The sequence below is a fragment of the Acipenser ruthenus genome, chromosome 4 (genome assembly GCF_902713425.1).
Source record: "Acipenser ruthenus chromosome 4, fAciRut3.2 maternal haplotype, whole genome shotgun sequence".
Lineage (NCBI taxonomy): Eukaryota > Metazoa > Chordata > Actinopteri > Acipenseriformes > Acipenseridae > Acipenser > Acipenser ruthenus.
In genome coordinates this window covers 61,427,972-61,447,877 of record NC_081192.1, presented here as the reverse complement: position 1 = coordinate 61,447,877, position 19,906 = coordinate 61,427,972, and the positions used below count along the sequence as shown (strand labels likewise).

The 19,906-nt window shown below is 37.3% G+C and overlaps 1 protein-coding gene across 2 annotated transcripts in view; it reads left to right on the top strand.

Moving 5' to 3' along the window:
• gmds (GDP-mannose 4,6-dehydratase) overlaps window positions 1–19,651 on the top strand; it is a 412,968-nt gene extending 393,317 nt beyond the window's left edge. For both annotated transcript variants that reach the window (XM_033999923.3, XM_033999922.3), the window contains 2 exons: window positions 18,599–18,667; window positions 19,053–19,651. In XM_033999923.3, coding sequence (XP_033855814.3) covers window positions 18,599–18,667; window positions 19,053–19,115 — 132 coding nt within the window. In that variant the 3' untranslated portion in view covers window positions 19,116–19,651. The remainder of the gene's footprint in view (window positions 1–18,598; window positions 18,668–19,052) is intronic.
• Window positions 19,652–19,906: the final 255 nt, after the last annotated feature.

Here is a 19,906-nt window from a genome sequence, read left to right as displayed (position 1 = left end):
GAACTGGTGCTAAGGCACCGTACAGGTACTGAACCGACCAGTAACATTCCAGTTCCAAACTCGGTACCGTACCGTACCATACCAACCCGGCGCTAAGGCACCAAACTGGTACTGGACCGACCTGGCACTGTCCCAGTACCGCCCGGTTCCTTCCCGATACCATGCTGTACCACACCAACTCAGAGCAAAGTCACCAAACCGGTTCCCAACCACGATACCAGAGGACTCTGTTCAGGTCTTGATACATTACTGTTACATTACTGTACAGAGGCATTGCTGCTTGAGCAGACTGAGGCAGCAGTTACACACTACTGTACACTGCGTTGCTGCTTGCATCATGTCTGGGTTTTATGCCTGTGACATATGCAAGGCCAGTCTCCCAGTTGAGGATAAGCACGGCAGGTGCTCTTCTTGCCTGGGGCCAGAGCAGGCCAAAGAGGCACTCACTAGCTCTAGTTTGTGCGGGTTTTGTGCACGCTGGAGAAACTTGTGTCTCACAGCTCTACAGAGTGATCAGTGTCCATTACACCAGGACAGCACGCTTCACCATCACCCTCTGTCACAGCGGTGGTTGCATTCTCTCCACTTAGCTCTGTCAAGGGAGAGTAAGCGACATGCCTGAAGAAAAAACCCACATAGGAAGTCATCTTCACAGTCTTCCTCATCCGCCTCTGCCTCTCCTTCTCCTTCTCCAAGGAAGAGGAAGAAAAAGAATCACCGATCCAAAAGATCGGCAGACTCAAAACAGCTGGAGAAACTCTGGGCAGCTGTTCCCCATCAGGGAACGGTGCTTGCAGAGCTGCTGCATGAGCGTGTGGCTCCGCCTGCCCTCCCTGCGCCCTTGGGGCTCCAAGGGGCTACAAGCACAGACTGGTAGCAGGATGATAAGCTGTCCATCGCTGCCTCTGAGGAAGTGGGCGAACAGGAGCTGGCGTTCCCCTCTGAGGGGGTGGAGTAAGACGGCATATCCCCTGCGGTTAAGCCCTTGCTGTCAGCAGAGCTTTTGCCACTCATTAAGAGGGCCACTGTGGTTTTGCAGTGCCCTGGCCTATAGATGAGATGAGGCAGTCAATTTTTGATGATGGGCCTGCTGCATCTCCCTTGCCCTACCCAGTGCACCCAGATTTTCTTTTTGAGATACAATCCTCCTGGGATCACCCAGCTACAGCTCCGGCTGTTTCACGGTCGATGGACGCATTGTATAGCCTTCATGACGTGGAGAAGCTGGGTTTGGCCCACTTTCCACTGGTAGAGGCTTCAATTGCCACACTGGTACAGGCGCCTAAACTAGCGCTCCTGACCAAGGATGGTAGCTGCCTGTGGCAGGGCGGAAGCCCTGCACATGGGAATTATGTAGTTTTATTGTATATTTTTGCGTTATTTGTTGTAAATTGATTCAATTAATTGTTTAACTGCTGTGGCGCTCCGCCGGGGACGATTACTTGTCTGCATGGAGCAGCAGCTGAAAGCAATCAGCTGTTCCGGCAGGCAGGTGGGCGTGTCTCAGCGGAGCATCAGTATAAAAACATAGAGGTTGCTGCAAGGCCTGCCATTTTCACGGCACCTTTGATTTATAGTTTGTTGTATTGTGTTTTATTTTTAGTGTCGTTTACAGTCTTGTACCGTCCTCTGTGCGCTACCATCGCTGGTAGCGTCATATGACATTATTGTTTGGTTTTTCTTTGTTTTATGTGTTAATAAATACTGAGCACCGTGCTGGCGTGTTTCATTGCACCTGTGTCTCCATGCCTCCATTCTGGCTCTCACCTGCCTGTCTGCCAGCTTCAGTGCGGGAACAACACGCAAGAACGCCACACTGCCCTAACAAACAATATCAGGTTTCGGAAGTGATTGTGAAGCATGCTTACTCAACCGTTGTGTTCGTCGCAAGGCTGGGTAACTACAACAGCGTACTGGTTGTTGAAGTCGCTTTCGGAGAACCACAGACCTTCACCACAGCAGCTGGAGGAGCTGTGTTTGGTGAACAAAAACCCACTCTGTGTCTCCAAATTGAACGGGCAGGCTGCGGGCAAAAATTTGGCTGCTTTGATAGTCGCAAGTAAACTTTGGCTTTCCCAGGCATGCGTGTCTGATGTGGATAAAGCACTGCTGTTAGATGCCCCCATTACACCAGGGCATACCTTTTGGTCCTGCATGGTACACCCTCTCCACTTGATGGAAGGGTTCTACTCCAGGCACTTCTTGTTGCCCAAGCGGGATGGTGGCCTCAGACCAATCCTCCAATCACAGGTCAAACTGTATCTGAGTCGAAGGAGGTTCAAAATGTTGACCATGTAACAGCTGTTGCAGTCAGTTAGGCCAGGTGACGGTGGACCTAAAGGATGCTTATTTCCACATCCCCAAAGACCAGTGCACAGGAGGTACCTGCGTACAAGTTCCGTGTCCTGCCATTTGGCCTCTCTCCCTGTATCTTTTCAAAGTGCATGGAAGCTATTCTGGCCCCATTGAGACTCAAAGGCATCAGTGCTCAATTATCTGAATGACTGGCTCATTTGTGCCTAGTCTCCAGCACATGTAGATGCCCACAAGGAGCTTGTCACTGGACACCTTCATCGGTTGGGCCTGTCAGTGTATCGTGCAAAGAGCCAGCTCACACCTTCACAGACAGCCTCCTATCTGGGAGTGTGCTTGGACTCCAGGTCCATGCTGTCCACTCTGTCGGATGTCAGTGCAGAGAATAGCCGCCTGTCTGGAGTTTTTTCCGCTCAATGGATACTTACAGTAGTGACGTTCCAGAGTCTTCTGGGCTTGATGGCAGCAGCTTCCCAGACCCTTCCATTGTGTCTCCTGCGCATGCGCCCTCTCCAAGCCTGGTTCAACAGCATGGTTTTTCAGCCTGTGTTGAACTGTGACTGCCTAGTGACAGCCTTGCCACTGTCTAAAGGTGCTCTCATGGTGGACAAAGCCAGCCTCGGTTGGGGCGCTCTAAAAATCGGCTTTCTTGTTTGCAATCACCTCCGCAAAGCGGGTGAGTGAGATGCAGGCATTTTCAATTGTGAAAGCCTGCTTCATTTTTGCAGAAGCCAGGACAAAGGTTATGCTTTGTACCAATCCTGCTTTTTTTGACAAAAAAAACAGTCTGTGGAATTGAAGACTTTCGATTCACCTCCTTTCCAGTCTGATGGAGTGGCAGCTCCATACGCTCTGCCTTGTGCAGGCACTAACGTATTATGTTTACAGGACAAAAAGTTGGAGGTAGTCCAAACAGTTTTTTGTCTGTTACGGGGCGAAGTCCCACGTTCAAGCCCTGTCTAAACAGAGGCTATCCAAATGGATAACAGATATGGTTAGGACTGCCTATGAGCAATCCATCTTGCCCCCCTCCAGCTCACTGCCCATTCCACCAGGAGCATGGCAACTTCCTGGGCTTTATTCCAGGGTGCATCGGTCAAAGATATTTGCAATGCAATGGTTTACCTTTATGAGGTTCTATAGACTGAAAATCCTGGCTTTGGAACTTGAGTATAAAGGGTGGCTTCCGCATCTACCCTTACAACATAGAGGTGAGTTTCTCCCTCATTTTTTTAGCCCTACCTACTTGTACTGGGATTCCTAATGGTAACGCGCAAGGTAGCCTTTGACTTAGCCTTGTAGCATTCCAGTCATTCTGCAATATTGCCTTGCGACGGCTTGGGTATACTCACCCATTAGGTAATGGTTACATTTGGTTCTTTATAGGGCATGTTAGGTTATTATTATAGCCCTTGTTCCCTGAAATAGAAATGTAACCATTAACCTTCAAGGACGTTGCATTCATGATTGCAGCAGGCTTGAAGGAAAAATGATGACGAGATCTGTGCATGCAGTCCTTATATGTCCTCGGGGTGGGCATGACTGTGTCACAGGCTCTGATGAGCAGCTTTGATATATCTATTCAGGTTTCAGGGTCTTTAGGAGGTAATCACCCATTAATGGTCAGATTTCTATTTGAAGGAACCAGGGTTATAATAATAACCTAATGTTTTCTTGTTTCATTCCTGACGGTATCCTGTTACAGTCTTTAAAACACACAGTGGAAAACAATACACTATACTGAACATAGCAGATGACATTTTAATGAGTGTAGTTCTATCATGTTATGATTCAAGTTATAGCTGTTTTGAAATTGTAAATATGCATGCTGAATACTGGATAATATGAATGTGATAATACTAAATAGATGTTCATATAAAACTTAATGTGTTATGTTTTACGTCATTGTAAAACAATTATAAATATATTTGAAACAGAAATTTAAATATTTGAATATTAACAGTATTTAAAATGTTTAATTATTTAGAATCATATAACATACATTTTAAATATTTAAATAAAATCAATATTTATCCCAGGTCTGATGTGGCGAGATTGTAGTGTAAATCTATAGAGCTCCATTGAGACGATCTGATGAAGAAATCCCCATCAGATCCCCAATCCCTATCAGATCAAACACTTCCTGTCATTTATTTGTTTGTATTTTGTTATTATACTGTTTATATTTGTATGTCTTTCAAAAATGCTTTATATATATATTGTATAACATTTAAATAAATAAGTAAAAAAAAAACAAAATTAATTCAAAAGTTGTGCTAATGCTAATTCAAAAGTATTCATACCCTGACAAGGAAAATGAAATTAATAGGTAGTTGAGGCACCTTAAGCAATAAAAACCTCTATTAAACAATCAGCTTTATGACAATAAATAATTTTCTGCCTAAGGTCTTCAGATAGCTCTTTATTTTTTTCCCTTATTGACTTATTGGTAATGACTCTCTCAGAATTTGCACCTACAAGCCAGCATTTTTTAGACTTTTCTAGAATTAGGTTCTCCATCATCATATTGAAATTTTTAGTACCTTTTAGACAATACTTTCATAGTATCAAAGGGTATGAATACTTTTAAATTAGCATTTTTGAGTTTTGTAAACAAATTGCTGAAATAAATAATTGTAGACATCTATTTCTTGTAACTTTTTCTTCCTCATCCATAAAAGCAAAACATTTGCTACAAAAGATCTGTCCTAAAATTCTTTGTTTTCGAGAAATCTCTAGAAATTATACATTTCCATTAGGGTATGTAAATATTTGACGACTACAACTGTGTGTGTGTGTGCCCTTCCATTTTACAACATTTGCAAGTAGTACAGAAGTAAAGTTACAGTTTTAAAAAAAGGAAAAAGATAACAATTTCTGTTAAGTTGGTAAACTGACATAGCAAGCTGTGTTATTTTAACAATGTATTCCACTTGTGCTACAGTATGTGAAAAACTTCTTTGTGAGCATGAGACAACGCAAACTAATGAAACCTGTGTTTAGGACTACATGATCATATTGTAGCCTCCTATCATCACATGTTCTATTTTAAACATCTGTGGAATTATTTTTAACTCCTTTTGTTTAGATGCTATTCAGATTTATTATGATTTAAATTATGGTCTTTGAACTAAACTTCCCGGTTGCAGGATATTTGTTGTTTCTTCCAGTCAACCACTTAGTTCTTGCATTTGCTTTAACCAGGTGAGATATTCTTAGATGTTGAGCTTTACTAAAAAAAGAAACTTAGTTCAAAAGTAGGCAAATACTTAAACAAGATGTGTCTTTTATGTTGTATGTTCAAAAGATGATGTTTGTGTAATGTAACTACTGTGATCTCCTTTTAAATCATTCAACCCTGTAGACCTTTAAAGAGGGCCTGGGGGAAATCAATTTTAAAAATGCACATATACACATGACTGACGTAAGCAGCAGAGGAAACGTTGCATGGATATTTATTAGAAAAGTGATTTTAAAAAGTAATTTACAAATGGTGGGTTATATTCACAAAGCTTTACCACTGTGCTAAGTTAAAACCTTTTTTTTTTTTTTTTTAACTAAAAAGAAAACAAAATGTTAACCAGCTTCAAATAATTTGGATGTTACTTCAAAAGCTCCTGTTTTCAAATTATTTGTTTTCTGTTCTGTAACTTTGCTGTTTGCTGTAACTTACCTTTTCAATGTACTGATGCCTAATTGGCTGAGCTAATTGAAGCTATATCTTGGGAAACACTTGCTTGGTTTTAATTAAACTCTAAATTGCCATTTGTTATGAAATGCTAAATATATGTTATTTACATACCTTTTTTCCTCCTCCCTTGTTCTACATAATCACAAGTTACTGCCTATGAAATTGTTAGTGGGAGCAAACTTAAAATATAACCCTTTAAGCACCTTTGCTATACTGTACTCTATTTATCCCACAACAATTACTCAATGTCGCCACTGATTGTAGCTACCCATAATGGCAGCATCTGAGCAGAGCTTCTGGTGGCTGTTTCTGTTCTCCAGCTGCAGACAGCTGGTATATTTCAAAGGGAAGGCCTCTATTTTATTTGCATTTATATTGAAGAGATGGGGTTAACAGAGTCTTACCATCCCTAATGGTTTTTCCTACCTTTTTATGCTAGTTTATCTTGATTGAGTAATTAATTCTTATGGCTTTCCATGTCATGGTTTGTGTATACTCTGTTGAAGTGCTGTAAACAGCAGGGCAATTGTGTTAACATTTGTTTTAAATTATGGGCACACGCAAAACAGTTTTAGTGCATCTACTTTTGGCAGGAGCTGTGGTATCAGATTAGTTCCTTCAGATCAGTGATGGGAAGAAATATTATAAATGAGCCAACAATGGGTTAAGTACCATGTTCACACCAGTATGCCGCATAGCCCGGCTTGCTTTTGCTTTATTTTTGCCATTTTATCTCCTGTGTCAGTTAGGCTGTCAGAGCCAGTGCTGACTGACTCAATTTCCCCGAAGTAGAGTTTAAGCATTGTTTTCGGACTGACGGCATTCTGTTGGCCCCCGCTGATGGACAGTACCATTAATTCGCCACTTCCTGAGCAGACTAGACAGCTCACTGTTTTCTTCTCGTCTCTTATCACCCCCTGTCATTAAACAGGGCCCTGTTTTCTACTTCATTTTGTGCTGATATAGAGCCATAGGAAGGGAAGAGGGTGAAATCACATTTTTATTATGAGTTTCTCTCCCTGTTTGGGCACGATGAAATGTGAGATTATTGCGCTGATAAGATAAGAATGTTGCAGTAACTTCTCCAGATTGGTGGTGGAAGAGGAAATGCCTATCTGATCTGATTTTCACTTAAGATTTTACTCGAAAGCTATTCTTTCTTTACAAGTATGTGCTATTTATGCATTTGCCTTCCTCTGTGTCTTTGCAACTCCCTAGTAAATAACATGGTGCACTAAAAATAAGCATTGACCCAAGAGCTGGAGCATGCCCGCTCATGCCACTCGAATGCGGAGATCTAAATCGTGTGCGAAAATCGGCAGCATTCTTTCATTCCCCTGGTACCAAAACTGTTCCACTTCTTGCTTTTCTAAAAAAAAAATTAGGAGCTAATGCTACTCATTGCTTCCACTCTCTCTTTTTTTTCCTTAGTTTTTTTTAACCCTTCCACTTCCAAAGCCTCATTAGTTTTCCCACAGGCATGTTTTACTTTTATGCCTCTGTATTTGGTTTAGATAAGATTCATATACATTCACAGTGCCTAGGAACACTTTCGGAGAACACAAATCTTACTTGTAGGAGCGGACGCCAGCTAAATATGTTGTTATTGAAGCTGATAGTGGCACTGCACATGATTATATTTTACTTTCTAAATAAAACACCAGAGTCACTTAACCCCTTATAATTTTATTTTATGCTGTGGTTGTTTTAATATAACCCTGTCCCATTAGAGCTGGCTGCAGTAAAAAGCAACTCCTCTCAGAAGAGACGGCTGTTTACAATTGCGCAACAGCTAAGAGCCATCAGCCGTCACCTTTGAAGGGCTGCCAGAAGTTGTAATTACGGGTGGATTCACTGGGTGACAAAACTGGCTGATAAGAGAAAAAGGTTTGGAAAGTTATTTATTAAATCTCAGAATGATGATGTAAGGATTTATTTGTGTACATGAGGTATAGTATTTTTCAAGAAACTTTTTATTAAGATGGAATGTTGGATATATATATATATATATATATATATATATATATAAAGAAAATTATTACTGTGTCAAGAATGTGGGCTATATAATGTAATTGTACAGGTCACGAGTCCAGTTAAATAAAATGGTTAGTTTGTTTTACTCTGAAGCAGTAATAAAGACAAAGAAATTGCTAGCTAATGAGGTCCAGGCGTGCCCCGGTGAAGCCATGCAATCTAGATGCCAAAAGGAGCAAGGCTAGAGAAATAAAAGAAGAGTAATTACTGGCACTATTTCAGTCCGAGAGGCCTCTGGACTGCACACATTGTCCTTCACCTGGAAAACACTAGAGAAAATGTAAATCAAAAACTTCATAAAAGGGTGATGCATTCCTTAACTTGCTGCTTAGGCTGCCACTTTAAAAGGGCCTCTAGTACTGATAATTACAGGAAAAAGGGGAGCAGTGTCTGAAGGTGTCTGAGACTAGATAAAAAGTGCAGTTGATAATAGGTATTGTTCTATACAAATATAGCGTGATAATAAATATGGTACATAATATTGTGTTTATTAACAATATGATTAGTATTTAACTTTGATGGATATTTGAGAATGATGTCATGGTATTCATTTATGTATTGCTATTTAAAACAAATACATATTCAGCGTTTTATCTTGTTAATAATTATATTATTATTATTATTATTATTATTATTATTATTATTATTATTATTATTATTATTATTATTAACAAATGTAAGTTATTTAGTTTAAATTATTTTAGTTCAATTATTCAAATGAATGTAACTCATTATCATTTAATTATTTAGCAGATGCTTTTAACCAAAGCAACTTAAAGAAATTGAACAAAATATAACAATATGGAACTTAGTCTTAAATTGAAAGATACAGAGGGAAATGGCAGATGGAAAGACATAGCAGACATATAAAAGCAAATGAAGAATTATAAATATTTCAAATACACAACTAACTAACTAATAAAATAACATAACATAACAACACAGGAACAGCCCCAGAACAGACAGGGTTCTTTCCCGATGTTCTTGCACGATTGCCGCACATGCTGCCGCTCACACCGACAGGGAAGATCAATCAGTAGCAATCCTTAATCGGAGGCAGTAGAAACAGGTGTGTGATGGATGCAGGTGAAAACAACAAAGTCCAGTAATGCACTATGAACACTTGCAATGATGTTGTTACCTGCATCATTTTTATTCTCTACCATAAAACTAAAACTCTCGATGCCAATGTTGTTTATTTTGGTACCGTAGCATAGCGACTTTGATATTAACATTGTTTTATTATGGAGCAGTGTTACAGGGGTGTAGTTACGTGTGTGGGCATCCGCTGCATGACAGGAGAGACACAGAGGTTGAAGTTGAAACACCGCTCAGGCGTCCAGGTTTTATTGACAAGATTTACAGTTGTTTCAGTGATATCTGGCTGCCACTAGGGTACCAGCAATGGTAGTCCTAGTGCTGGAGCACATACACAAACACAGTGTAATAAATACAAAAATGCAAAACAACTAGAAAATAAAAGTCGACCCAACAGTGGTTGAGCGCTACTCCCCTAGTTTATAAAGGAGGACCACAACCCCGGTCAAACACACGCCGGTCACACATCTGATCCACACAGGCATGAGTCCTCACGTTGGTAAACGAAGAACCGGAACATAGGACTGGCTTTCTAGCTCCTTTGTAAAGGCCTGTGGCCAGGGTTAATTGATAATCAATTAGTCAGAACACCTGGCCACCTGCTGCACATGGATTTGAATTAGGCAGGGAGGAAAGTTTAACCTCTCAGTCCTGCTATATCTAGCACAAATATAATTTTCTAATTAAACACATTTTATTTCTAACTAAACAAAAACAGATTATTTACACGTGCAGGGCCTCAGCCCTGCCACAAGCAGTAGCATTGGTCATGTAATCAGTAGTGACAAACCTGTTCAATGATGATATGTCTGTTAAAAGTGTATTTTATTTAAGACTATATTTGCAGTCTATTAGGTAGTGTAATGTGTTTTGCAGAACAAGCATAAACAGTTTCTTAGCTAAATCCTCAGCCCATCAGAAAGTGACAGTTTAGTCTGTTGCAGAAATCCATGATACAGCTAGATGGTCAGACACGCTTTGCTTAAAAGAGGCTATGGGTTGAGTGAGCATGGGGAACGACTTCTGTTTTATCACCCGCATTGAAGAAACAATGGTGGAAAGGTCAATACAGACCCATCCTCTCCTGTACCTGTTCTGTGTGTTCAAACGAGGGCTCATGTTTCCTGTAACTTTAGCTGCTAACCTTCAGAAACACCAACTTCCATGCCAAAACATTTGTATTTTTTTTTTAACAGCAAGAAAAAAACAAAGTTGACATTTTAATTGTCAGTAGTTTTCCCCATCCTGGAGAGTGATGGCAAGTATTACAAAAATGCTTCACTCCGTACTGGTTTGTGGATCATACCGAGGATGAATGTGGATAAGATGAATTCTGATCCCTTTTTCTAGATTGTTATTGTCACAGACCACTGGCGATGATGATGTAAAGCTGGTACTTTCTTTCAACTAAATAAAATGTTGAAGTTCAAAAATCTTTTTTCTAGTTTGAGCTCCCAGTCAAAAGTTTGAAAGCAGCAGTGAAATACATGACACCCATTTAATACTATTATCTTCACACAGTTTTGCTGGTATTCTGAGCTTCACTGACCTGAAAACAGGACATTGTGGGGAAAGGCTGTTATCAATTCCATATTCATGCTCAGCCTTCCATTCAGTGCAACAGACTCCTTTTTATCTTCTGTCACCAGACATCAGACATGCAACCCACAGTTACCTCCAGGGATTTTTTTGTAGGATACATACGTCCCACAGTAAAAATCTGAACTTCATATAAAATTCCATCAGTGCACTGTATTTATAAAGCATTTGTAAATGCGGTAGTGGCTGTTTATAACTTGCTGCATATTCTAATGAGCATCTATGAAGAGTATTTAAGTAGTAGCATATGTGTGCATGAAGTTGACTGGTGAATTGAGGATTTCTTATAAAAGTATAGCAAAGAGTAACAAAACATAGTTAAGGATTGTAAATATCAGTGAGGTATGGTAAATCATAGCAAACCATACTAAAACATGGTAAATACGTACTGGGAAAGCATAAGAAAACTGAGATTACTGTGCATAAAATGTGTAAACATTTTTAAGATGGTGGATTGTCAGTCGACAACAGCCATTCTCAATTCGCCAGTGGGTAATGTTGTCTCGAGAGGGTGTACTCAATCAAGTCAAGGTAATCTTTACTGACCTAGACTAATTTAGAAGTTAACATTATGTTTCCTGAACTCAAGAGTGGTCTGCAGTTTTGAGGGGAGTTATCTTACCTAGATTTCTATACAGGTGAATAAGTGCAGCGGTACCCCAAAAAATATTCTATGAATTTTGGTGACTGGCTTAGGACATTTATTCAGTAAATATTTTGGTATCCCTAACATTCTCTTATTTAAAATTTGGTAAAATATTTTAATAATCAAGGCGTCTCACAAGTGCATTGTTACCCTCAAATGTGATCCACTACCAATGCAAAATTACTGTGTGGAATATTTGTTCTTCATTTTACACCAGTGCAATAGTGACTGCCAAGACTACCAGCTTTTAGAAGTTGTGGTACATCTCTGTTAAGTAATCATTGTACAAATGGAATGCTGTTCTGCACTTACCACCATATTTTCAATTTATCTATGATTTTTGTTAATGCATGAAGAATATCTGCTATCATACTTAAATGTTTTCCTTGATGTAAAAGTCTTGACAACTTCAACAACTACAAATTCAGAAGCCTAAGAAAAGATGCTGGGTAATTATAATGAAATAACTTAAGACCTTACTTTACACACTGGTTTTGAAGATTACGTTACTTCACCGTCAACCATTCATGGTTTCCATAGTTAGGTACTAACAGATTAAAGGAATATTTAATTGTATACAGTGCTGAAATGCTCCCTGGTGTATTAGGGAACTGCGAATGAAAGACATGCAGCAAAAAGAAATTCAGGAAAGGAGCTCAGGAGATTAAATATTTACATACTAATTCTTCACATTTTTCTCAGGCTTCTCTTAGACTTTTAGTCAGAACATAGACTTCCAGCTTGAAGCCTAGCATAAGGGATTAACATGTCCATGTTAGCAATCCTTTACCACTTAAGATGAAGAATCCAATTTTAGGCATCTAAAAACATTAGGCATAACCATATAATTTTATTACTCTGGACAGTAATAAATTGGGTGTTGCATAACTTTCTTTAATAAATAAATTAAATATGTATCAAATTTCTGTGTTATTTGTTCACTCAGGGTCCCTTTTATCTAATATTAGGTGTTGGTTGAAGATCTGATAACATTCAGTGTCAAAAATATCAAAAATGCAGAAAATCAGACAGGGGGCAAATACTTTTTCACGGCACTATATACAGACGTGCTCAAATTTGTTGGTACCCCTCCACAAAAAAACGAAGAATGCACAATTTTCTCTGAAATAACTTGAAACTGACAAAAGTAATTGGCATCCACCATTGTTTATTCCATATTTAATAGAAATCAGACTTTGCTTTTGATTTTTTATTCAACATAATATTGTAAATAATAAAACAAATGAAAATGGCATGGACAAAAATGATGGGACTGCTAACCTAATATTTTGTTGCACAACCTTTAGAGGCAATCACTGCAATCAAACGTTTTTTGTAGCTCTCAATGAGACTTCTGCACCTGTTAACAGGTAGTTTGGCCCACTCTTCCTGAGCAAACTGCTCCAGTTGTCTCAGGTTTGATGGGTGCCTTCTCCAGACTGTAAGTTTCAGCTCTTTCCATAGATGTTCGATAGGATTCATATCAGGACTCATAGAAGGCCACTTCAGAATAGTCCAATGTTTTGTTCTTATCCATTCTTGGGTGCTTTTAGCTGTGTGTTTTGGGTCATTATCCTGTTGGAGGACCCATGACCTGCGACTGAGACAGAGCTTTCTGACACTGGGCAGTACGTTTCGCTCCAGAATGCCTTGATAGTCTTGAGATTTCATTGTGCCCTGCACAGATTCAAGGCACCCTGTGCCAGGCGCAGCAAAGCAGCCCCAAAACATAACCGAGCCTCCTCCATGTTTCATTGTCGGTATGGTGTTCTTTTCTTTGAAAGCTTCATTTTTTTGTCTGAACATAGAGCTGATGTGACTTGCCAAAAAGCTCCAGTTATGACTCATCTGTCCAAAGGACATTCTCCCAGAAGGATTGTGGCTTGTCAATATGCATTTTAGCAAATTCCAGTCTGGCTTTTTTATGTTTTTCTTTCAAAAGTGGAGTCCTCCTGGGTCTTGTTCCATGGAGGCCACTTTCGCTCAAAAAGCGACGGATGGTGCAATCAGAAACTGACGTACCTTCACCTTGGAGTTCAGCTTGTATCTCTTTGGCAGTTATCCTTGGTTCTTTTTCTACCATTCGCACTATCCTTCTGTTCAATCTGGGGTCGATTTTCCTCTTGCGGCCGCGCCCAGGGAGGTTGGCTACAGTTCCATGGACCTTAAACTTCTTAATAACATTTGCAACTGTTGTCACAGGAACATCAAGCTGCTTGGAGATGGTCTTGTAGCCTTTACCTTTACCATGCTTGTCTATTATTTTCTTTCTGATCTCCTCAGACAACTCTCTCCTTTGCTTTCTCTGGTCCATGTTCAGTGTGGTGTACACAATGATACCAAACAGCACAGTGACTACTTTTCTCCATTTAAATTGGCTGAATGACTGATTACAAGATTGGAGACATGTGTGATACTAATTAAAGAAACTAATTAGTTTGAAATATCACTATAATCCAATTATTTATTATCTTTTCTAAGGGGTACCAACAAATGTGTCCAGGCCATTTTAGAATATCTTTGTAGAATAAGCAATAATTCATCTCTTTTCACAGCTTCTTTGCTTTATTCTATGACATACCAAAGGCATGCAAGTATACATGATAAAATAGCTTTTAATTTCATCACTTTTCAGGAGGAATGAAGCATTATTTCAATGAGCTGTAAGGGTACCAACAAATTTGAGCACGTCTGTATATATATATATATATATATATATATATATATATATATATATATATATATATATATATAATACATGGATGAAGGCTATATTTGCATCCTGAGCCATTCGAAAAAAAGGCATAATACCACAGTAGTGACATCAAAAAGTGATAATTTTACTTGAACTTTGACCCATTCGACTCCTCGAGACCATCACTTTCAATTCAAATACAAAATGTCTCGTTTTAAATCACTCGACAACACCCACAGTACAGAAATGTTCGTTAATGATCAACAAAATCTGAATATGTTAAAAAAAAAAAAAAAAAAAAGATGTAATGCTGGTACCTTCGTATCTCAGAGAAACTGGAGAGGAATGGGAAATTAAAACAAGGATAACGGATAACGACATAGAATATCTGTACAGCACTGAAACACTACGTTTAAAAAAAAAACCCAAATGTGCTGCTGAACCTTGTCTTCTTTAATATTAGCATCACAAGGGTATCCATGTATTATAAAAAAAATAATAGATGTGCTTCAGTGAGTTACAGGAAAACAATTCCATCTCGGGTTTCTGTGACGGTTTATAAATTACTTGATTATTTATTATATATCTGTCTCATATCTGTTTTATTCATCTCTTTTAAAGAACAAAAGTTTGGCAGTCAAGTCTTAGTATTGTTAAGATTCTCCAGGGTATTTTTGATGTCTTCGAATGTCTTTAATTGTCTTGCCTATAGAAATTCCAGAAACAATGTTAACTGCCTTTTTTAACCACATCCGAATCATCTTTGTGTATAATTCCTCTTTTGTGAGTTGTGAAAATGTTTCCTTTGAGGGACGTTTGTCTGGGAGTTCAGCCATTCCTGGAAAAGAGCATTTGCTACGAGAGTGGGTGTGTGACTTCAGGGGGAATAGGAATATAATGGCAAGATCTGTAATGGATTGCATTATGGCTTTTCAGAAGTTCAAAATCAACTGTTATAAAAATCATCTCTAGTGGATAATATGTTACAATAAATCAGCAGTTTTTTTTATTATTATTTTACAAGTGCAGATTGTAGTTAGGGTTGTATTCCTTAGTGCCTGATTAATATATCTTCCACGGCTGTACAATCAGATTAATCAAAAAGCAGGCCTTTCCAGTTTGTTAACTATACAGGTACACTATAGACACCCATGCCATGTTAACATGGGTAATGGGATTTTTCTGTAATATGTGACAACTAATTTTAATATCATTTGAGGTACTGTGTCTTTAAGACAAAACAACAGGAAAGTGAATAAATACGCTGGGGGAATTGTGATTGGGATGTAGTGTGTGAGTGAAGCAAGCAGCAAAGGCTGCCCTAGAGGGGTGTTGTTGAAGTATGTTGTCAGAACAGTAAAGGAGCTGTAATTAAAATTACAATATGAAAACTGTATTGTTGGCATTTACCGTGTTCCTGTGGTTCTCAAAGCTGAGGAAATATTTTAGAACTATCAAGACTAATTGTTAGGGACTTTTAACTGCAAGGATATATATATATATATATATATATATATATATATATATATATATATATATATATATATATATATATATATATATCTGAAAACAGTGTCTGTCAAAAAAGAAGACGTTGAACTCTGTTTCACATGGATAATGATATACTACTAGGTGTGTTCCTGCAGGTAGCCTCCAGCACAACAGGAGATTTATTACTTTTGAGATTTTTTTGGCCAACTGAAGGGTTAGTTGTTTTAAGTGAATAAGAGCTTTCCTTGAATCAAAATATTTTGACAGTAAAGTAAATATATCTAAATTATTAAGTAACTGTAAAATACTAACTCCTGTGTTTGTGATGGCTGTCTACCTGTTTCTAAGCAATTAAAGACAATAAACAGGTCGCTTCCTCCTTTATGGAAATGAATGAAGCTGAACCAAGGAAAACCTGCATTAATGACAAAATGGCAAGAGTAATAAAAACTCCCATCAACCGTTTTTCACAATTAAGGCAAGGTGATATTTCTGATATATTTTTGTCTGTATTAATGTCCTTTGCTGTGCTATTGGTGGTACAAATGTAGCCCTTATAATGTTTATTCTCTTATTCTGCCGATATGTTGGCTCTTGCAAAATACCTTTGAGTGTCTCTGAGCAAGCCTGAGCAAGCCTGAGCAAGGTGTATTTTCTGTAATGAAGGCAGTATATAAATGACCACTAGGGGCGCACTTGTTGTCTGCACTGATAATTTCTTCCACCCACTACACAGTGTTCTAAAATGACCTAGTGCAAGTCATTTTCTACTTTTATCATTACAGATTCTACCTAGCTTAGACTTGCTCAGAGACAGCCCCAAAGGGAAAATATGCCGGTAACCAAACATGCCAAATATCCACAAGGGAAAAAACAATAATAAATGATGATTAAGAACATGGCATCATAAACAGTGAAAAAAATAATTACCAGTAAACAAATTCAGTTTGTGTTTTTTGAAGTTGCTCCAAGAAAGCATGTGATTGATCATAGTTTGAATAGTTTGATGATTCATGTTATTTCATTTACATAGTGGTAAATATTTATTTGACTAACTGTACATCCATACAATTCTAGATAGCACACAGTTGAACTTTGAACACACATATGTTGATAGCAGCATATACTGCAAATTTGGAGTTGTAATTATTGATGTTTTCTTCTTAGTGTATATATTTGAATGGCATTAAATGTCAGGAAGACATTTCATCTCTTTTTGTCAGCTATATAATATGTCTTCTTTTGTTCGCTGAACTAATTAAGTGATTCATTTTTAAATGTGTGTTACATTTATATTCATGCCATTTTGCTTTATTCTTAAACTGAAAAAAACAAGACTAAAACCAAATGCATTGAAGTGTTTTCAGTGAACCTTACAATACCATCATTCCCGGTGCACTTTTCTCAAATGTGTAGTGTCTCAGAGCCCATATCTGCTTCTGCTCCAGCCACAGGAATCCTTGCAGAGCTTCAAAGAGCCAGGCTATTTACACAAGTACCTTTTTAGCATATACAATATTTGAAAACCTCATAACAACCATAGCACGTGTTGTCAGAGCAAAGCAATTTGTTGGAAAGGATATTTATGTTTATATCGGATTATGCTTTAGAAGCATGTCCCATACTTCCTGGTATTCTGTCACAGACTGATCATAATCTGACCAGAAATATGTTTGAATGACTTAAACAAAAGTCATCCTGTAACAATAGCTCTTGTTGTTACAAGTATATGAGTAGTGTTTTTATTTTACTTTATTCATTGTTCCTTTATTTAGGTTATTTAGCATTGTATTAATAAAAAAAAAAAAAAAAAACAATGCACTGATCTACAAGTATGGTATAATGATATAATACTGGGTCAGGGTTATACTTGTACAATTTATTATTATTAAGTCTTCAAAAGCTGTTTTTCATTCTGAATTCTAGATAGATAAAACTCAATTGTGACATTTTAGCTCATTATGTGTTGACTTTTTGAACAGATTTAAGTTGTACTTTTTATTCACACACAGGCTGTGTCATATTCTTTTCAAAGTCTTGGTTTGCAAACATTTACAAACTGGTGTAAAGCTACTTGTATGTCTTGCTTTTTTGAATTAGCGATTACATTAAACTACTCCATTCCAGCTGTCAGCTTGAAGAGCACGATTTCAATCTGCTCATCAGTGCCACCTCTGGTTTGGAAATAGTGATCCACACTTACCTGGACCTGGGGTTATTTTGGAAAGACTGTAATTACCTGTAGCTTTTACCTAGCACTGTATGAGTGAAAAGAATGCATTGTTTAATTTATATGAGTGGAAAATTCAGTTCAAATTTGCACCATTTATTACAAGTAAAAAATAAAATTATATATATATTTTTTTACTTGTAATAATATATATATATATATATATATATATATATATATATATATATATATATATATATATATATATATATATATATATACACACACAAAAATATGTATCTATAAATATATATATATATATACACAAAAATATGTATATATATATATATATATATATATATATATATATATATATATATATATATATATATACAAAAATATGCTAGCCTAAACATGTTTTCTTCTCTCTCTATTATTTAGTAGTGTATTACTATTATTACTTTTATAATGTAAGCCTACTCTTAATGACTCCCTAACTTACACATATCCTTAAACAGCTGTTGGATAGTGGGGTGGTTAACTAAGAAGAGTGACATGCTTTTAAGCCTATCCATTCACACAACCCTTCTCCGATGGATATATGATAGCCATCCAGAGCAGGATAGCCTAATGAAAAACAATTCACACAGTAATAACACTCAAGGTATAGCAGTCTGAAGCAATTTTGGACTGGTTTGTTTGAAAACAAAATAACAAACCATACAGGGATCACCATTTGTTCAGTTGTTTTCAGTAATTTATTATATTTAAAACATTGTTTTTTTCAGAAATGTATATGATTATTACATAGTCGTACCTCTGAGTTGTATAACATTTGTATTATTGTTTTTTCTTTTAAAGGATTTTCTGCAAGGGGACTGCAGCAAGGCAAACAACAAGCTGGGGTGGAAAGCCAAAGTTTCTTTTGAAGTAAGTTCTAATTGTGTCAGGTGTACATAGTATCTTGATAATTCTTGAAAGGTTAAAACAATTACTTATACATATTGACAGTCTTGGGTGCCATGATACTGCAACTTGAAAGAAAGTGTCCCTGTCTTGTAAACCTTCCTGATGATTTCTTTAGAGTTGACACCAGCACAATATGCTGCTTAAGTATATTAATCACATTGTCTGTTGTCTCTCTTCCTCTTGTTGCACATACTGTATGCCGTGTCATTTTTAGAATTGTATTTCTTGTTGGTGCATCCCAACCATAGTTTAAAATATTTCTATAGCCCTGATTAAGTTAATCTAAGGTCATAACTTTTTTTTTTTAAGAAAAAAAAAACATGTCCATTTTCTTCCCTTACTCTAGGAGCTCGTGAATGAGATGGTAGATGCAGATGTTGATCTCATGAAGAATAATCCAAATGCTTAATAATACCTGACAATATCACCATTTCTAAAATGAAGACCGCCACCAGAATACACACTCCTCCTTCTTCTCCACTCTACGTGGACTTCATAATTGCAATATGTTACAGAAGTAATCCTGATTCTCAAATCATTTATTCATTTTCAAATGTATTAAAGTGGGGTTTCAAAAAATATAGTTTAGTTTATCTTGGTTGAGGAAAAACTACTATGATCTTAAATCTTCTTTTTAAAATGAGTAAGTATTGTGCAAAACCAATAATAATTCTTGGACCAGAAGACATAATTCTGTGATTGCTTTTTTCTATATTAAGGCTGGGATTTGTAAGAAATGTGATTTTGTATTTGTTGTGTTTTGTTCTTTTTTGTATAATGCACAGCTAAATCATTTCAGATGACAGAACTTTTTGACATGCAGATTTAGATACTATACCTTTCGGTTACCTTGCAATACTCTCTAGATAATTTTCTTTTCACAGTAGAATTAATGTGTTGTGTCAATGTGTTTTGGAATTTAAAACATTAAACGCGTCTCCTGCACATCTGTAACAAATGTTATTGAGTTATCTTCCAGGTAAATTAAGTTCTTTAAAACCTTGTTAAACAGGTTATGTCTATAGAAAGTTCCAGTTTGGTGCCATAATCTGGAAGCGGGTAATATTAAAACCTCTATGTTTCCAGCGTCAAATCTGAGAGAATCGAGACCATGTTATGTAAAGTTTCTATAATTAGACCAACACGGGCAAATGTTATGAAGGTAGTTTTAAGGGCAAATTGTAAAACCTCAAGGCAAAG